Genomic DNA, 18,434 nt, shown 5'->3' on the forward strand with positions numbered 1-18,434 from the left:
CTGCTCATATCTTCTCTGAAGAGTTTCTCTGCCTTGTCATGTTCTACCTCATGTTCAAAGACATGAGGCAGCTTGGTCAGCAGAATACTCTCACCTTAATTATCGTGATTATGATACTGGTAGCCCAATCTTAACAGGTCTACCAGTATCATAATCACGACCATGATTCATAAAATCTCAACATAAGCCATGAACTCTTACAAACTCTCTATGGACCATAATCATAAATTGAATCACTCTTTACAAGTTTGGATTCTTCCTACAGCCTGCACATCTGTCAGTGCTGAAGCAGGCTCTGACACCAGCACTATGCAGTCAGTCCCTTCCCAGCCCCTCTGTTAAGAACTTAAGTTCCGAAGGTGTTTTGGGAGACTCCAACACCTCTGATGGATCCATGTGAAAAAGTGGATGTACCCTTTAAACTGAAAATACATAGTCTTGATGATAGGTTTTCAATAATGTGATTCTATTTAAGGTGACAAAGGTGCTGCCACCTTGTGAAGTATCACATTTTTTCAATACCTCCTCACAGGCTGTAAGCTATTGCCAAGATGGGAAATCTGGGAAAACCCAGCATTTGCTTCCTGAGGTCCACTGTCTTGGCTCTCAGACGGATTCTCTTCAGCTTTGTATCTTTTACAGAAGAGCAGGCAGCATGGATAGAGGTGCTTTACTTCTAGGACTCTAATCTTCTAATGCACCACTCTGATACCATTTAAATCTTTCCCTGGGTATTTTACAAAGTAACTGAGTCTGAGGCTTCAATCCTGACTAGGCAGCAATGATCCAACAGGCACATTCCCCAAATGCTGTCTGGAAAACAAGCAGTTTATGCTTTATGTTCGGACAAGGATCTGGAAACTCCCTTAAAAAAGCAGCTTGTCCTCCGAAGAAATCGCATACGCCAGCCCCACCTTGAGCACTGAGGTCCCACAGCCCAGCATGGCTCACAGCTTCCTCACAATCAGTCAGGTGCTTCTCACCGCTTACACCTGCTGCATTGCTAATCCCCACCCATGCTGCCGGCTGACCACTGCAGGCCTTGTTTCCCAACTGTGGCTAAGGTGTTTCCCACCCTGGCATTCTGGATGTGACTGCAGTCTCTGGCACAACAGGGTCCTAATTCAGGCTATGCAACATGGGTCACAGTCTTACCTGAAAACATAAATAAACTCTAGAAAAGCACAGCAAGAGGGGGGGCAGCTGCAGTGTTTATTTGACAATCACATGCAGTGCTACACAATTCAGTCCCCCTACTTGCTCACCTCCCTTCTTCCCAAATGCTGCCCAATAGCTGCTGCTGCAACATCTGGAAATGAGTCCTTTTATTTAAAATGGCCAACGTTAAGTTTCCAGGCCAGGGACTTCAGGGGAAGCCAAGGGAAGAGGTGTCAGGCTCCATCACCTAGTGCACATCCTCTGCAGCCCGAGGATGGAAGCAGTGCCCATCAGTCCATGTGCCAGGGCACACCCTGGAGTCTCTGCTCCTGGCCCAGCACGGTGCCCTCCACTACAGAATGTTCTTGGCAATGGCGTTCAGGGTCCTCACTTTGGCCACGTCTGCCACCTTTATGGAGTACTCGGGGGCAGAGAAGGACGCTCCCATGGCAACGTTCGGATTTCTGTCAGGAAAACCAGTGATTAGTGGTGACCTGCTGGGGACACAGATGAGTAAGATCCACCAAGAAAAATACCCACAATATTTCCCCTAGCTTCAGCACTGGCCAATGATGGTGCCACCCAAACCTAAGTTGGGACAGTAACAGAAAGAACAACAATCTAAAGAAGTGCAGACCTATGGACAAATATAGCCCATTCCTCACTCAATTTTCAGAAGCACATCTCACTGGCTTGCCAAATCCTACGTGCTTAAGTTAAAAATCTAAGGCAACTACACCACAACCCACCTTCCCAAGTGCCCTCAGAAGTCCTAGGGTGGCAGTAACAAGAGAAATGCCCCAAGGATCTGGTTCTGCATGGAACTCATGTCCACGTGAGGCGCACCGCTGGATTCATACACCGCAGAACACAGTACCAGGCACCACGATCCCAAACATAAAAGCACAACTAGCACTCAGGAAGCTGTTTGAAATTTATGCCAGTTCTACAAACGCATGCTCATATTCATTAGCCTTTCCCTCAGAGAGTTCTGCTAAAAAGTGAACATAAATAATCAGTTACCTGAACTTCATCCCTGAGTCCCGAGCTGAGCGAGCAGAGCAGTGAAACTCAGAAGCAGTGGAGCCTTCCAGAATCCTCTGCAGGTTGCGCTCTGTGATGCCACCTCCTGGTGGGAACAAGCTCAATGTCACACACCGAGAAGATGACACTATTCCAGACCTGCCACCACCCTGGGCCCTCAGCACTTAAGGACAGGAGCCATACACACTGAAGGGAAAAAACAGCCCTTGGGACAACAGAGACATGGTCAAGTGAAAAGGGACAGGAGAAGCCTTGGCTCATGCTCTCACACAGATCTAGAGCTGTCCCCAAATCCTGCAGGGAGCAATAGCTGCAGGGCTCTGCCCTCCCCAACAGGCTGCATGGCCTTTACTCACACCAGCACAGGAGCTGCTCCTCCTGGGCAGCTGGCTCAGAAAGCCAGATCAGAAAGTGGATTCCAGGGCAAGGAATCCAGAACAAGGAGGCTAGCAAGGAAAGACTAAGGATTGCAGGACCTGGTATAGATGACAAACATTACCTGGCACCACCACAATTCTGCCCTTTGCCTGTAAGAAGAGTAACATACATGTCAGTGATATTATTGAGGACCAGATCCACACATGCATTTGTGAGGCAGCAAAGAAATGCAGCACTTTCCATAAGCTCATGGATGTCACCATGATTTACAGTTTGTGAGCTCTCACCCATCTTTTTTGTACTATTCATGTTTTAAAATGAAAAGTGGAAAAGAACTTGGTTACAGCTAAGACAACCTGTCACCATTCCCTCCTACCTCTCCATCCCACCTTGCTACCTCACCTGTTGCACCTTCCTAAAAGGAACTGCAAGACACTCAGCAGGGACCCCACTCTGCTGTTTGTGTGGGCTCATCACGCCAGCTGTTAAAACCAACTCCCACCACCCTCCCCAAATCTACAAACAAGAACCCAACCAGTTTTTGCTGTGGGAGACTTCAGGGCCCAGCCTGCATGGACTTGGGGAAATAGATTAAAGCCAAGCACTCCTTGACAGAATTCCCTTCCAGAAATGAGGGATACCATAAAGCAGCTGCCTGCAGGCAGAGCCAGGGAGCAGCCACAGTAACCCAGCAGAGCACAGCAAGCACTCACCTGTTCTGCAAGCCTCTTAATCAAGGACAATCCCTCCAGTGCTGAGCTGTCACAGCCACTTGTCAATACCCTCTCAAAGCCCAGGGAAATCAGGGTCTCCAGTGCCACCAGAGGGTCATGCACCATGTCAAAGGCTGAGGGATGAGAACAGCAGCTCAGCAATCGCTCCATTCATTGTGCTCAAGCCCTGTCCCTCAGCCAGATCCCCAAAGGCAGCAATAGGAAGGGTCCTGCTCACACCCTGGGTTCACAGCTCCTGACTGTAACACTCCCCTTGCAGCAGTGCCAGGACCACCTCCTCTCTCACAGGGCAATGAGACAGCTCCCAAACCTGAGCCCCCGGACCTTTTCTCTTGTGGGTAATACAGAGGGAGAGCTTTGCAGAGCTCTCCCTCTCCAAAGACCAAGCTCAGCTCCCTCCCAGCCCCTCCTTTCCCCAGCAGTGGGACACACACTGGCCCCTGCCCAGGGCTGCTGTCCCTGCAAACTCACCGCGGTGAAATGTCACTGGCAGGGGACGGCACACGGCTGCGGAAAAAAGGCACGTGGTCAGTCAGGGCTGGAACAGAGTCCTTTGTGCTAGAACCAGAAACACACATGACATGGAAGAGGGCAAAGGCTTCTCAAGCCATTCCTGGGGAGCTCTGAGAGTCCCCATTCTTGCTGGGAACAATGCTGTTCATCCAGGCTTTTTCATGGGAAAGAGTTCTTCTGTCCTATGAGAAAGCAACAAAGCTTTGGTTTTATGGGTAACACCAAAATCCCCCATCCTATCTTGGACATACAGAACCCTCCTGCCCACCACAGATGACTTTCTTGGCAGGAAGGAAGCAGGGAAGTTGTATCATCTACCTGGGGAAAGGCCAGGACCATTCTCTTTGGAAGCAGGGGAGCTGGTTTTTGTAATTTCTTTCACTATCTACAATTTCTGCTTTCAGACCACAGCAAACTTCACCAGAGGTCCTCTACTTACTGAGCAAAGTTTATTTATTTCTACAAAAAGACATCCACCTGCTCCCTGCTAAGTCCTGGCACGACACTTTTCCTCTGCTGCACTCCTTACATCACATTCCCCTTCGTCTGAGAACCTCAGCACCACATCACCAAGGAAAGGCCCAGGCCTCTTTAGCTTTGGCTGTAGCTCCCAAAAAACATACAGCAAGAAAGAGAATTTCCTTCTGCATGTTAGTGGTCTGGGTTAACAGTCCCCCACTGCAGCTTCAGTAGCTTTTCATGTGTTCACACCTCTCTCTTGTAATCTTTTCTCCCTGTGTGTGTTAAGAGAGAAAAATGAAGATGAATTGCCAGCTACACACAAGGCCAAAGTCCAGGAGATACAAATCCTAGACACCTGTAGCAAGGACATAAAGAACAAAGGACAAAGAAAACGAGAGAGAGAACTCAACAGGTCAAAGCAGCTCACCTAAGCCTTCCTACACTTTGCTATTATGTCCCAGGTGACCTCAAACTCTGCCTGAATGGCTTGGGGCTGTGGCCCTCGGCCTGCAAAGTTTCTAAAGTAGTTAATGTCTCACAGGTAAGGTAGGAAACCGAAATTGGTGGAAAGAGATGGCAAGACCGCGGTCAAGATGCGCAGATCGAAGCCCTGCGTACATTTCTACCGCATCAGCCGGAGCATCACTAGAACGCCGCCAGGCACAGAGCTCTGCCTGGCAGAGCTCGCCCTCACCCAGCAGCGCCGTGCAGAGCTCAGTGTCGATGCGCCCGTCCTCGGTGAGGGCCCCGAACACCAGCCCGTCAGCACCGTGCAGCTTGGCCAGGCGGATGTCGGCCTTCATCACCTCCACCTCCCGGTCCGAGTACAGGAAATCCCCGCCGCGGGGCCGGATCATGACGAACACCGGGACCCGCACGCACTGCTTCACCACCTGCAGCAGCCCTGCCGGCGGGACGGGGGCGGCTCAGCGCCGGCCGGCAGCGGCCGCGGCGGGAGCCGAGCGGGACGGAGGGCAGCGCAGGGAGACCAAAGGGGAAGGCGGCCCGGAGGCGGGCGCGGCTCACCCATGCTCGGGGTGGTCCCTCCTTCCACGAGGCCCGCGCACAGCTCGATCCGCCCGGCACCTGCGGAGAGACGCGTCAGAACCGGCCCCGCCGCACCGCAGTCCCCTCCCGCGAGGCTCCCGGGCCTTACCTCCGCGCTCCGCGTTGACGGCGGACTCCACCGAGTCCACGCACACCTCCATGAGGAACCCATCGTCCATGCCTGCGGGACGGGAGCGGCGCGGTCACCCCGGACCACCCCATGGCGCTCGCCCGGGCCGCGCCGGCCCCGCCGCGGGCCCGCCCCGCTTCCGCCTGAGGCCCCGCCCCCCGCCCACGCTTCCGGGCCCGCCCCCTCACGGCCCGGGGCCCGCGCCGCCCGTTGGCGCGCGGGCGGGCGGAGGCGCGGGACGCGAGCCGGGCGCGCCCACGCCGGCGCGCGGCGCGCGCGAGCCCCGCCCCTCGGGCGTCTCGGCCCCGCCCCCGCCGCCGGGCGGGCTCCGCCCCCGTCCCGCACGCGCCCTCAGCACCTGCGCTGGCGGCGCGCGGGGGTCGCTGCTCTGCGCTGCCGGTCACGCGCCGTGCGATCGTCATGGCGACGCCCGGGCGGGTCCGGAAGTGCTCGTTCCGCGCTTCCGGCGGCGACACTTCCGGGGTGGCTCGGGATGCTGCGTGCGGCGCGCGGCGGGGCCCGGCGGCTGCTGTGGGGGGGGTCCGCACCGCCACCGGCACCGCCGGCACACGGCCGCCTCCCCCCGCCGCTCTGCCTTCCGCGCCGCCTGCTGCAACAGGCGCCCCAGCCCGCCGCGCCGCCGCCCGCCGTGGGGCGATGGCTGCTGGTCTGCAGCGGTGCCGTGGCCGGTGCCGTGGTGCTGGGCGGCGTCACCAGGTGAGCGCGGCACCCCCAGCCCCGCCGGCGGGGGCGCAGAGCGGGGCCCTGGAGGCAGCCGTCCGTGTGTGCCCTCCGGTCCGCACCGCCGGTGACCCTCTGCGGCTGTCCGCACACCGAGAGCCGCACCGAGAGAGCCTGTGAGAGCTCCTCCCGTGCCTTCCCTTCTTGCCTGCAAGGGAACGTGGTGGGACAGGGCTGGGAGTACCGGAGTCATGGTCTGTGGATGCCACTGCGGGGCAACTGTTGCGCGTTTATCGTCATTTTGGGTGTGGGCATTCTCAGACTCTCTCATCTCCATCCTGTTCCTAGTTGTGAGCTCAAGGATTGTCTGAATAAGGGTTTTAAGAGTTACCATAGAAGCACAGAGTATCCTGACTTAGAAGGGTCCCACAAGGACCATCAAAGTCCCAGCTCCTGGGTTGCTGCGCAGCCCACAGCTCTCGCTTCAGTTCCGTAGATTTGCTGACTGCCAGGGAGTGAGCTGTGCCTGTTCGTGTCTCTGCTCCCAGGCTGACAGAATCAGGCCTTTCTATGGTCGACTGGCACCTGGTGAAGGAGATGAAACCCCCCCGAACGCAGCAGGAGTGGGAAGCCGAGTTCCAGAAGTACCAGCAGTTCCCAGAGTTTAAAATGTGAGTGTGCAAAACTGGAAGGAGGGTGGGCTGAGAGCATCCCTCCTGCAACTGAGCCACTCATGCACCTGTGGTAAGACGGAAAATGTTGTCTGAAATCACTGGGAAGGCACACAAAGCCTGCCTGGTGGGGGCTCCTCTGTTCCCTGCCGTTCTCAGAGGAAGGTGATCCCATGATGTCGTGCAGAGTTGAGCGGGGGGCTGTGAAACAGGTGCTTTGTTGTCCCTTAACAGCCTGAACCACGACATGACACTGCCAGAGTTCAAGTTCATCTGGTACATGGAGTACTCGCACCGCATGTGGGGCCGTGCCGTGGGCCTGGCCTACCTGCTGCCCGCCGCCTACTTCTGGCACCGCGGCTGCCTCAGCCCGCCCCTCAAGGGCCGCGTGCTTGCGCTCTGCGCGCTCGTCTGCTTCCAGGTGAGACCGAGCACCGTGACAGCCTCTGAGCTCACTCAGTGACACTACAGAGCATCTCCTTTTAGCCCCCGAACCCAAGGTGCCTTTCACTGCACCAGTTTGCTCAGAGCTCCATCCAACTTCTCTGGGAAACCTGTTCCAGTGCCTACCACCCTCTCTCTAGTGGATATTTTTGCCCCCGACGAAGGAGAGGAATGATGAGGAGGACTCTATTGATATCAGAGGGCTAATTAATTATTTTATTATAATATATTATTCTATAATGTATTCTATTATTATTCTATATTACATTACATATAATTTTATACTATATTACATTATATTATTCTATACTATATTACATTATATTACATTACATCTAAACTGAATCTGCCAAGCACCCAATTGCACACCACTGCTCTGACTGTCGTGACTGTCAGCCAAGAGTCGTGTCCCTCCCCCCCCCCCCCACATATACATACACTTGGCCCTGATAGGCCAAGGAAACAAAACACCATCACTCTCGGTAAACAGTCTCCATATTGCATTCTGCTTTTGCACAAACACAGGCACAGCAAATGAGATAAGAATTGTTTTTCCTTTCTCCGAGGTTCAGAGAATGTGAAACCCAGAAATATTCTTGGGAAAAATTGTGCCTTGCTTTTTTCTGTGAAGAGAAATGTGGCAACACCTCACAGCTCAGAATTTTTCCCAAAACCTAATCTAAGCCTGCCCTCTGTCAGTTTGATATCTTCTGATTTAGCATAACTAAGACAGTGGGATTCATGATAGCTTGGTGTCAGTGGTGCCATGAGAGTGTGTCAGTGCTGGTAGTAAGTTGAAAGTAAAGGAAACAAGTTACTTTACCCCTAATGTTTATCCCATTTTAGTAGCTGCTGCTGTCCTGTCTGGCTCTGAGCCCTCTCCTGTTTTGTTAGGGGCTGCTGGGATGGTACATGGTGAAGAGTGGTCTGGAAGAGAAGCCAGACTCCTACGACATCCCCCGGGTCAGTCAGTACCGTCTGGCAGCACACCTGGGCTCTGCACTGGTCCTGTACTCTGCCAGCCTTTGGACAGGGCTGTCTTTGCTGCTTCCACTACACAAGGTATAGAGTGCTGTGTCAGGGCAGTGTCAGTTCAGAGGGCTGGGGTGTGATGTGAAGGTAAGGAAAGGATGTGAAGGCTGATGGTGCCTCTCTTGTAGTCTCTGTTCCTGACTCTGATCTAATACTTGAAGTGTTACAAATACCCACTCTGGAAATACCTTGATTATTTCTTTTTTATAATTATTATTTTTTTATTTTACAGTTGCCAGAAACCAAACAGCTCCTTCGCTTGAGACAGTATGCTCATGGCACTACAGCTCTCATTTTTCTTACTGCTCTTTCAGGTAAAGCTCTTTCTGCTGTCCTGTTTGTGACTCATTCCCCTCTGTTGGTTTGGCTTTTTCTTCTGTTCTATGAGCAACCCTATCCATTCTCTGGGAAAACTGCTGCTGTCAGGGATCTTAGAGTCAAAAACCTCCTCACTGTCTTTCCTGGGCAGGTGGAGAGTCACCTTCCAGCCTTCCTGTGCTGTGTGATCTCTGTATGTGTTGCTTAAAGAAATTCAGGATCAAGCTGAGCTCTTGAATGAGAGCTGTGCAACCTGGAGTGACACCTTTGTCTACTCTGGTAGTCTCATTTTCTGCTCTGGAATTGCAGGTGCCTTTGTGGCAGGGCTGGATGCTGGCCTTGTGTACAATTCCTTCCCCAAAATGGGGGAGCGCTGGATCCCAGATGACCTCCTTGCCTTCTCCCCCGTGCTGAGAAATATCTTTGAGAATCCTACAACTGTACAGTTTGATCACAGGATCTTGGTAAGTGCTGTCTTCCTGATATGTCTGGGCTGCTTCTTGGTTGCCTGCAGCAGCCAAGCTGTCTTCTTTGGGCTGTGGTTCTGTCAGCTTGAGTGATTTTCAGGGTGTCCAAAGGGCCTGAGAGCGTCTTACCAGTTTGCTTCTGCAGGAAGAGGAAGTTTAACATTGTTTTTTATTTTCAGTGTGGCCTTCTTCCTTAAGGAGCTCTTCCTCCTACGCAAGTAACACACTTTGTCTCTCTGATTCTCCTTTTCCATAACATGAGCTACAGTGTGGGGTAGTCCTTGCTATTGAAATGTCTGGGAAAGCTGTGTGAACTAAAACTTGGAAATCCTGATATTGAATGCTTCCTGCAGCATTTCTGAACTTGTTTTGCACAGTAGTGCCCTGTGAGTATATCTCAGCTAGTTAGAGCAATCCGGATATTAAATACCACTGGCAGCACTGCTGTGAGCTAAGCTGTGGCTAAGACTAAAAAAAGAAAGATTAAGCTGGGTCACCTTGGGTGACCTGCACAGCAAGATTATACTAGTGAACTATAGCGGAGTGTGGAAGTTAGATCAGTTTTCTAGATGACAGCTTCCATCTTCAGTTGTCAAGGTGGCAGCTGGAGAGAGGGCAGACACAATCTCTAATGACTTGAATTAATGAAGAGAAGCTGTTAAAAAGTAAAGCATTCATTTGGAGGAAACGACAAGTCTCTGTAAGTTCAGTTAAATTTCGGGGTTGTTAACCTGATGGTGTGGGAGCTCTAGGATTTGGTCATGGCCATTAATACATTTCTTTAGTTAAATACTGCTCACACAGTTTCTTTTACTGCATGGAAGGCAGTTAAAGGCCATTGCATCCATTTCCCTTGAACTTTCATTGAAGAGTGGTTGTTTCCCTTCCCTTCTGTAGGGAATTGCCTCCATCACAGCTGTCACAGCACTGTACTTCTTCTCGAGGAAGATCCCACTCCCTCGAAGGACCAGGATGGCTGTGACTTCCTTACTGGCCGTAGCTTGCATGCAGGTACTGCCCTTATTTTTTTCCTACTCCTTTTAGCACATTCACAAGGCAGACCTGACCCCACTTGGTTATATGCTGGCTCCAAGAGTCTGGAGCTGAGAGGTGGAGCTGCCTATACCCCACACCTCACCATACTGCATACACAGTATTCGGGTGGCTCATGGTGTGGCCATGACCCTTTCTAACACCACATGTTGTGCTGGGAATGGTATCCCTGATGCATCCACAACTGCTCTTATCTCTTCTCCCTTCTTGGCAGGTGGGCCTGGGCATCAGTACCCTGCTGCTTTATGTCCCTACGCCTGTGGCTGCTACGCACCAGTCGGGCTCCCTGGCCCTGCTCAGCATGGCGCTGTGGCTCATGAGCGAGCTCCGGAGAGTTCCGAAGTAACGCACCGGAGGGGGAGCCCTTCCGGGGAGCCGCACCGCCGGACGCAGGGACAGCCGAGCCCCGGGTGCGCAGGGCGATGTGCGCCCAGCCGGTTTGGCGCGGGAGGCCGCGGTGGCGGCGGGTGCGAGTGCGAACTTTGTAACATAAAGGAGTTTTGTGAAGCGGCTGTGTCTGGCTGGGTGCTCCTTTGCGGAGCGAACTGCGGAGGGATGCCGGGCCGGGCCGGGCCGAGCGGATCCGCCAATGGGAGCCGGCGCGGCGCGCTCCGGACGGGGATTGGCGGCGTGGCGCGGCAGTGGGCGGGGCGCAGTCCGGAGCGGAGCGGCCATGACGGCGCACAGCTTCGCGTTGCCGCTCGTCCTCTTCTCCGCCTTCTGGGGCCTCGTGGGCATCGCCGCCCCCTGGTTCGTGCCCAAGGGGCCGAACCGCGGGTGAGTGGGGGCTCGGGGTGTACCGCGGCCGGGGGTTCTGGAGCTGGGCCTTCCCGTGCTAACGCCGCTGTCTCCGCAGGGTGATCATCACGATGCTGGTCACCACCGCCGTGTGCTGCTACCTCTTGTAAGTACCGCGGGCCGGGCCTGGTACCCTTTCCCTCCACCTCCGCTGGCTTCACCGAGACCGGTGGCTGCTGTCCAGCGTCCTCCATGGATGGAGGCTAGTCCCCGGGCTGCGGCCCGCCTCCCTCCCCGGCCCATCGCTGCCGGGGCAGCAGCCGCTCCTGGCGCTCTGGTGCTGCCAGGGCGGCTGACGGCGGGTTGCGTCCCTTTGCAGCTGGCTTATCGCCATCCTGGCCCAGGCCAACCCCCTGTTCGGGCCGCAGCTGAAGAACGAGACCATCTGGTACGTGCGCTTCCTCTGGGAGTGAGCAGCCCCTGGGAGCTGGCGCCTCAACAGAGAACCCCATCAAATCCATCACCGTGAGTGGGCAGAGAACTGGGATGGCAGAAGTTCCTGCTTGCCTGCCTGTATCTGCCTGGGGAGGGAGCTGCAGCTCAGCCCTTGCTGGGCTTGGGGAAATGCTTTGGCTTCAGTGCTTGACACTAATGCATGGCTGTGGTGAGCTGGTCCCAGTGTGGGGGTGCTGGCTGTATGCTGGGCCTGAGCAAATCAAGCACTGTAGTTCTCAAATTTGTGGGAGCTCCCTCATGAATGCAGTTTGGTGCTAACTTCTCTTCCTTTCTCCCTCCCCCAGCTTTTGTAGCTGTTCCAGCCTCTACCCTCCTGTACCAAACAGCCCCCAGAGGTGCTGGACAGAGGCTGGACCCGCTGCCCAAGCACACCTGGAGCACTGCAGCCTGGACCCCGAGGTACAGGATGGCTGGGCCCCGAGGCACAGCAGACAGCATCCCTGTACAAGGGCCTACTAATCCAGCCCTAGGAGCAGCCACACTACCAGGGAGAGATCCCTTCAGCTGGCCCAGTGCTGCAGTGACTGGGCACCATCCTGTGAGGGGTCTGTGTGTGGTGCCAGCGGATCCTGTCCCAGCAGTGCTTGTCCTGCCCTCTTGGTGTGTTCAGCCCTAGTCCCCACGTGAAACCCCTGATCTTAGCCCAAGCTGCCCAGCTAGTTCCCCTTCCCTGGTTATTACATTCACTGGCTGCCCGTCTGCATGAGAACACAGGAGCCATTGCATCCTCTGTGGAGTGAGCAGTCCCCTGTGGTGGGGGTGGTCCCTGCTAAGGCAGATTCTGGCTGAGGGTGGAAGAACAAAGGGTTGACCCTGGAGGAGTGTGCAGACCCCCTCGGGTGTGGTGAGGGAGGTGTTGGGGACTGCTGGTAGGGACGAAAAGATGGCTGTCTCCCACCTGAGCAGGGAGACAGCTGCAGTAGTGTTTAGATATCTCCACCACAAGATGGGTCCAGGTTATGAGAAGAGCCAAGTAGGGCATTGTGTTTCAGGTTTCCCCTTATTTATTAGATAATTTATCTGTATTTATTTATTTGTCTGTGTCATTTAACTCATGTTGTGGAAATAAATCCTTTTTCTAGTAAGTCATGCTGGAGGCTGAGTCACTTGCTGCTTTGAGACTGAGCAAGACTCTTGGCCTTATTCAGAGGCCTTTCCTTTCCCCAGCACTGTTCCTGCCCCATGAGAACAAGGCTGGGATCCTCAGCTGTTGAGCAGGTCAGCAGCACACCGGTGCATGGAGAGTTTTATCCTTGATGCCACCTGTGTGCTCATGCTGTGGGACCAGGGTCACAGGGAGGGAACTGTGTATGCTAGAGGGAGAACTGGGTATTTGCCCAGCCTCTTGCAGCTGTGCTGGGACCATTTCCATGGTGCTGGAGCAGCTCAGCAGCCTCTTTGCCAGGCAGCTAAGAGGTGGGGAGTAAGGTAAAAAGCAGAGACCAACATCTTGGAGGGGCTCTAGTGGGCAGGCTTTTCCTCTTAGGAAGAGGGCAGCAAAGGATGGAAAGGAGCTCCATCATCCCAGTGTGGCAGCAGGAAGCAGCAGCAGAGCTGTGCAGCCATGCAGCCACCCAGCCATGCCACCAGCCAGGAGCCATCGCTGCTGGGAGCTGCTCGCTAGGAAATGAGACAGTGCTGGATGGCTCAAGGGGTTTGTTTATTGCTACAGGAATGGGAACAGCTGAGTTCAGTAAAGTGACAAACTTCATTGGACCATCGGTGGGGCTCCAGCCCCAGGGAAGGTTTGTGCCTGTGTGCACAGCTCAGCCCTGGCCTGTCCTAGGGCTGTGAGCTGTGTTGGGCTGAGGTGGCTCTCCCAGGGGCAGGCCCAGCCTGCCCTCGTGGAGGAAGGAGCCCACGAGTCCTGACACTAGTGCCTGGCACAGCACAGGGCAGCTGTGCCCAGGAGGGAATGAATGTGTGAAAAGAAGATAATCCACTTTGGGGTTGTCTCAAGAATCAATCAGTTAGCCCTCAGGGCTCAGTCTGGGATGTTGGGTAGGACTGTAGGATTGTCCTCAGAGGGAAGACATAGCAAAAGCAGGACACCTCTTCAGGAATACTCCAAGAGGAGCCAGCCTGGGCAGAGGAGCCTGGTGGAACTCATGGTTTACCTTCTTCCTGCAGTAACTTAGCTGGTGCCTGCTGCTCTCCCAGTCCCAGGTTTGTCAGGGCCTGCAAAAGGCCACCCCAGGTGATGAACAACAGCACCTCACCAGGTTGCTCTGCAAACAGCTGGCTGAGTCATGGGGTGGCTCAGTACTTCAGGCCCAAGCCCTGGGTTGGCTGCCTCAGTGATAGTGTCCTGTTATCTGAGAGATCTGCCAGGGCTGCAGCCTTGAGCCTGCTGGTGGCAGAGGACTTTGCTCTACACCATGCAGTGAGGCAAAGGCCAGAGGCCAAGGAATGCAAAGATTAGGACTGGGACAAGGTGGAGAGGAAAGCTCTCATGCCCATAGCTGCCTCAGCCCACGGACTCCGGTTCTGATGCAGAGATGATGGAGTGCAGACTTTGAGATGGTCTTAAAGAAGGAGTCCAAGCTCTCAGAGTCCAGGCTGACAGCCAGTCCTAGTTCTGCTGGTGCAACTGGATGCTGGGCACCTCTGGCATCACGGCACGCTTCCCTGGCCCAGCGGCACCACCACCTTGTCCAGCCAGAGCAGGGTGTGCTGGGCCGAGCGCAGCTGCCGGCGGTGGATGCGGCGCAGCCGCAGGAGGTAGAGGACGATGGCCAGCACCACGACCAGGATGCAGGCAAAGAACAGATAGTGGTTGTAGACGAAAGAGAGGCGCAGCCAGGAGGTGTGTGCTTGCCGGATGCTCTCCTGACGGAGATCCCTGTGGAGAGGAATGTCAGGACTGGCCATGAGATGCAGTGGGGTACCACCAGGCTCCATGCAGAGCCCTCACCCAGTGCAGTTACTGCTGCTCCTCCCCAGCCATCCTTCCCTGTGTGACACCACCCGGCAGCCCATGTACCTGAGCGGTAGAAATCGCGTCTTGTAGAGGATGGCTCCCAGGGTCCACTGCACCTCCCGGTCATACACCAGTTGGGCTGTGCGCAGGCTGGGGTAGTCCAGTGGGAACTGGAAGCCCTCATGAAGGACTTGGTACATCCAGGCTGATTTGAAGCACTGATACCTGCGGACACAACACACAGGAGCATCAGGCAGACACTAATAACTGCAGCAGTCCCTTACCCCAGCAAAAGGCCCCCAGGAGGTCCAGCCTTGGCACCTCCCAGCAAGTCCATTTACTTCAGCCGGTGCTGGTCAGCGTGCGCCGAGTAGAGGCCACCACGGAAACGCTGAGTCAGTACCTCCCATCGCTGGCTGCAGTACTCCTGGGGGAAGAAGTTGGGGTTCAGAGAAGAGAAACCACCCTCACTCCCAACCCCAGGAGTAGCCCAGCTCCCCTGGGCTGAGGCAGCACCCACCTGGGCAGCAGAGGTGAAGGTAGGGGCACTGTATTGGCCCCCCAGGCGCAGCACATCCTCGGTGCAGTAGAAGAACTCTGAGAAGCCGTAAAACTCGCTGTTGCTGAAGTCAATGGGTGCTTTGTAGGTCTCCACCAGGGAGGCATGGCTGCCATTGGACCCTTCCAGGAGGGGCTGCAGCAGCTTTGCACAGGCCTGCCAGTCCCCTCGCCCCCTGATGTACAGGCTTTGGCCACCCCTGACCACTGTGTCCTCCAGCCCCACAGGCAGGCAGGGGTCCAAGAAGGGCATCTTGGGGCTCAGCCCTGTCTGCTGGTTGTGCAGGCTGAAAAACAGTACAGGAAAAAATGGCAATTGTACAGGGAGTCCTATACCACCTCCCAAAATCCTAATCTAGCCCTGTCCCACATCCAGATACTCTCTGCACCAGACCAGACTGTGTCCTCTTGTACCCTGCAGAACTAGTGCCTGCCCTGCCACCTCCTGCTAAGGCTGAACTCACCAGATCTGTCATGCTGGCCTGCAGCTACATGCTCTGAGCACCTGTAGGGTGCAACAAGGCACGGCCCACCCCACCCAGCTCATGGGGATCTGTGCCTCTGCACAGCCCCTGGGGATCTGGAGGCAGGGGCTGCTCCTGGCACAGGAGTACCTGGGCACCAAGCCTCCAACTCTGGCGACAGCTTCATGTAGTGCTCTTGGAAGGAAAGGAGAGACAGGAGACAGGAGAGCTCGAGGTGGGGATGCAATGGAAAGATGTGCTGAGTGAATCGGTGCTGGAGGAGGGAAAGTCAGAGCAGGAAAAGCCAAAAGCCACTAGGAGGGGCCTCCCTGTAGCCTGTCGCAAGGAGAGAAGGAGGAAGGCAGGGAGCTGTGGCACTGATAACACCTGCCAGGCTTCGAGAACAGCAGCAGCCAAGCCCTCTGTGCCAGCCCAGGCACCAGCTGCTGCCAGCGTGGCTGTGGGAGCTGTTATCACCACAGGCAGCTTGCGAGGCAAATCCAAAGGGAAGAGCACAGCATGAAGGAACCAGCACCCCATTTCACAATGCTCAAGTGGGGGCACCACTAGGTGAGGCAGCAATACCGGTTGTGCACATAGGTTTGGTTCAGCACGTGTTCCTCATAGCGCTGCCGGGCAAAATTGCCCCCGAAGCCCAGGAAAGTGTTGACGTAGACACGGTACATGTGGCCAGTGTGCTGCACGTCACAGCCCAGGTTGAACTCTGCCAGAAAACTCTTAGCAGCCTCGTCCTGCTGACACAGATAAGTCCATGATCAGCAGCAGTCCAGGGAAGGCAGGAGCTGCTCTCGGGGACCGGACACGCACCTGCTGTGGGGAGGAGATGGCTCCGGAGTCGGGCACTTCGTAGGCAATCTGCAGGGAGGCGCCTCCCATGTCAAGGATCCCAACTGTTCGTTTCCGAACCAGGGACTTCCCCTGGTCCCCGAGTGCTACGGTGACCACTGCATCCTCCTCTGCAACCACAGCAGCATGTCAGCAAGAGGCAGGGCCCGGGGCAGCATCTTTTCCCTTCCACCATCACCCCACTGCTGCCTCAGGGGGCTCCTCCCAAGGGTCACCTGCAAGGATCACCTCCCACGTCCAGGAAAGTTTCACACTTATGACAGAAGCCAGGCACTGCTGCCTACTCCAGACGTTGATCTTAGCTACAGCACTGGTACAAAGTCCAGCATGCTCTGCTTAGAGCCTCCCAGCTCTTCTACAAGCAGCCAGACTCACCATCCTCGTGATCAAACCGTCCCAGGACAAAGTTGATGCCAATCCACGCATAGACACCTGCACAAGACAGAAAAAGTCATTACAACATACCAAAGAGGAACAAGCAGTGCTTTGTGGCAGCTCCTACCTTCCTGCTTCCCTGAGATCACTTCTGCGTGTGATTTGGAGAAGAGGAAATCAAACTCCAGGGGCACATTTGTCACCAAGTCTTCAAGGATTGCAGCTTGCTGCCTGCAAGGGTGCAGGAGAGGGACGAATGCTGATGCTGGTGAAGACACCAGGAATCACCTCACTACAGACCCCGTTCAACCCCACAAGTTCTGCTGCAGCAGCCAGCATGTTTTGGGGAAGAAAAATAGATCTATTTGTTTGAGATCCTCAGTCAAAAGCATCTCCTCCCAGCTCCCTCCCAGCAAGCTCAAACTATCCTTCTGCATCCCTTGCCACTCGCCCCTAACATGTGCCCTTTCCTTTTTCAATTCCCCCCCACAGGATTCTCGATTCTCCCGCAAGGTCCAAGAGCAGGCAGCTGTCTTGCTCCTCCTCGGGGCTGAGGCGTCCCAGCGCATCCCTGGCTCGCCTGACAAGGGCGGCCAACTCACCGCTCGGGCAGCAGCCGCATGCCCGCCGTGCACAGGATGTACAGCGGCGTCTCCTTGTGCTTCCGCGGCGGGACGTGCGCTGCCGCGAACAGCAGCAGAGGCCGCAGGTACGGGGTCGCCTGCTCGGGGGCTGCCGCGGTCACGGAGATGCCTGGCGGGGAAGGCGCCGTCAGTCAGCCCGCCCCGTCCGTGCCGGGGGCTCGGGCTCGGGGCCGGAGAAGGGCAGCACGCACCGGGTTTAATTTTCTTGACGACGGGGCGGCTGCTCCGGTCCCTCATCTGCTTGATGTCCAGCAGGTCGTGGGGGTTCCCGTTGTGCGGGGGCCAGAAGTAGACGAAAACCCGGGACCCGCTGCTCCCGCAGTCCACCACCACCCCGTAATTAAGGGACGAGTCTTCGGTGTCCGTGGCCGTCAGCTCCTCCGCCCGCGCCAGGTACCTGCGGCACGGCGGCACGGCGGCTCAGCACCGGCGGCCGGCCGTGACCCCGCTCCCCGGCAGCCCAGTCCCCGCTCACCTCTCGTCCCGCCGGGAGGCGCGGGGCGGCGCGGCCCAGCGGCGGGGCACGGCGGCCGCCAGCAGCAGGAGCAGCCCCAAGAGGAGAGCGAGCCCCAGCAGAGCCGGGCGCTGCCGCGGCCCCGGGCACGGTCCCACCGAGCGCCACGACAGGCAGAAAACACCGACCCTAAGGGCAGAGACCACTGGTGAGCACCGGCACCGCGCCAGCCCCGGCCCCGAATTCCCGGCCCGGCCGCACTCACCTGGCCATGTGCGCCCGCTGCCGCCCGCCCGCGCATCGCCGCTGCGGGCACCGCCACCGGCACCGGCGGACACGTCACCGGCCGCCGCCGCCGCCGCGCCCCGCCGGACGGAGCCCCGCCTCCCGCGCCACGGCTGCCAATCGGCTCCGCCCGCCCTGCTGGAACCACGCCCATGCTGCCCGAAGACCAATCGTACTGGGCGGGACGCGCCCCCCCGCGCGCGGGCGGGGGCGGTGCCCGGCTTCGCCCTTGCTCCCGAGTCCGACCTTCGCCGGGAGGCGGTGCGCGCAGGCTTCCAGCCAATCGCGGGCGTCCAAATACACAGCACGCTCCGACGTCCAGAGTGGCGGAGTCGCCCGCCAATGGCGGCTCTTGGGCCCCCGGAGAGGCGGGGCGAGCGGGCCAAAGGTCACGGGCGCGTCCGCCAATGCGCTGCGCGGTAGGGCGGGGCGCGAAGTTGAGACACCCAATGGGCTGCGAGGGCCGGCAGGGCGGGCAGTC

General features: G+C 56.4%; 4 protein-coding genes across 7 annotated transcripts; 2 read left to right on the top strand and 2 right to left on the bottom strand.

The window, feature by feature from the left end:
• Nucleotides 1-1,193: 1,193 nt before the first annotated feature.
• Nucleotides 1,194-5,929, bottom strand: CUTC (cutC copper transporter). 2 transcript variants are annotated; one of them, XM_050976577.1, is made up of 9 exons: nt 5,825-5,929; nt 5,446-5,517; nt 5,316-5,375; nt 4,984-5,193; nt 3,786-3,821; nt 3,294-3,427; nt 2,702-2,729; nt 2,182-2,287; nt 1,194-1,652 (listed from the first exon to the last, which is right to left on the bottom strand). In XM_050976577.1, exons 1-9 carry the CDS (start codon nt 5,886-5,888, stop codon nt 1,511-1,513), a joined length of 852 nt encoding a protein of 283 aa, XP_050832534.1. In that variant the 5' UTR covers nt 5,889-5,929; the 3' UTR covers nt 1,194-1,510. The 2 variants fall into 2 exon arrangements, with proteins under 2 accessions (XP_050832534.1, XP_030097303.1); XM_030241443.2 differs by having other exon boundaries at nt 1,194-1,622; nt 5,825-5,925.
• On the top strand, nt 5,922-11,268 carry LOC127059048 (cytochrome c oxidase assembly protein COX15 homolog). Of its 2 annotated transcripts, XR_007777938.1 has the most exons (10): nt 5,922-6,183; nt 6,696-6,818; nt 7,053-7,239; nt 8,157-8,324; nt 8,527-8,608; nt 8,922-9,076; nt 9,977-10,090; nt 10,347-10,542; nt 10,989-11,036; nt 11,250-11,268. XR_007777938.1 is itself a non-coding variant. In XM_030241446.2 (8 exons), the coding sequence occupies exons 1-8, from the start codon at nt 5,960-5,962 to the stop codon at nt 10,476-10,478; spliced, it is 1,185 nt and encodes a 394-aa protein (XP_030097306.1). In that variant the 5' UTR covers nt 5,922-5,959; the 3' UTR covers nt 10,479-10,642. The 2 variants fall into 2 exon arrangements, 1 of the variants encoding a protein (XP_030097306.1); XM_030241446.2 differs by lacking the exons at nt 10,989-11,036; nt 11,250-11,268 and having other exon boundaries at nt 10,347-10,642.
• On the top strand, nt 10,722-12,471 carry ATP6V0E2 (ATPase H+ transporting V0 subunit e2). Its single transcript, XM_050976578.1, has 4 exons — nt 10,722-10,909; nt 10,989-11,036; nt 11,250-11,395; nt 11,671-12,471. The coding sequence occupies exons 1-3, from the start codon at nt 10,722-10,724 to the stop codon at nt 11,341-11,343; spliced, it is 330 nt and encodes a 109-aa protein (XP_050832535.1). The 3' UTR covers nt 11,344-11,395; nt 11,671-12,471.
• Nucleotides 12,472-13,025: 554 nt separating this feature from the next.
• Nucleotides 13,026-18,069, bottom strand: ENTPD7 (ectonucleoside triphosphate diphosphohydrolase 7). Of its 2 annotated transcripts, none has more exons than XM_030241447.2 (12): nt 17,934-18,069; nt 17,690-17,857; nt 17,406-17,611; nt 17,173-17,323; nt 16,698-16,801; nt 16,571-16,627; nt 16,157-16,305; nt 15,914-16,080; nt 14,827-15,151; nt 14,648-14,733; nt 14,370-14,531; nt 13,026-14,228 (listed from the first exon to the last, which is right to left on the bottom strand). In XM_030241447.2, the coding sequence occupies exons 1-12, from the start codon at nt 17,939-17,941 to the stop codon at nt 14,000-14,002; spliced, it is 1,812 nt and encodes a 603-aa protein (XP_030097307.2). In that variant the 5' UTR covers nt 17,942-18,069; the 3' UTR covers nt 13,026-13,999. The 2 variants fall into 2 exon arrangements, with proteins under 2 accessions (XP_030097307.2, XP_050832533.1); XM_050976576.1 differs by having other exon boundaries at nt 15,914-16,083.
• Nucleotides 18,070-18,434: the final 365 nt, after the last annotated feature.

This window comes from Serinus canaria, chromosome 6 (assembly GCF_022539315.1).
Source record: "Serinus canaria isolate serCan28SL12 chromosome 6, serCan2020, whole genome shotgun sequence".
Taxonomy (NCBI): Eukaryota; Metazoa; Chordata; class Aves; order Passeriformes; family Fringillidae; genus Serinus; species Serinus canaria.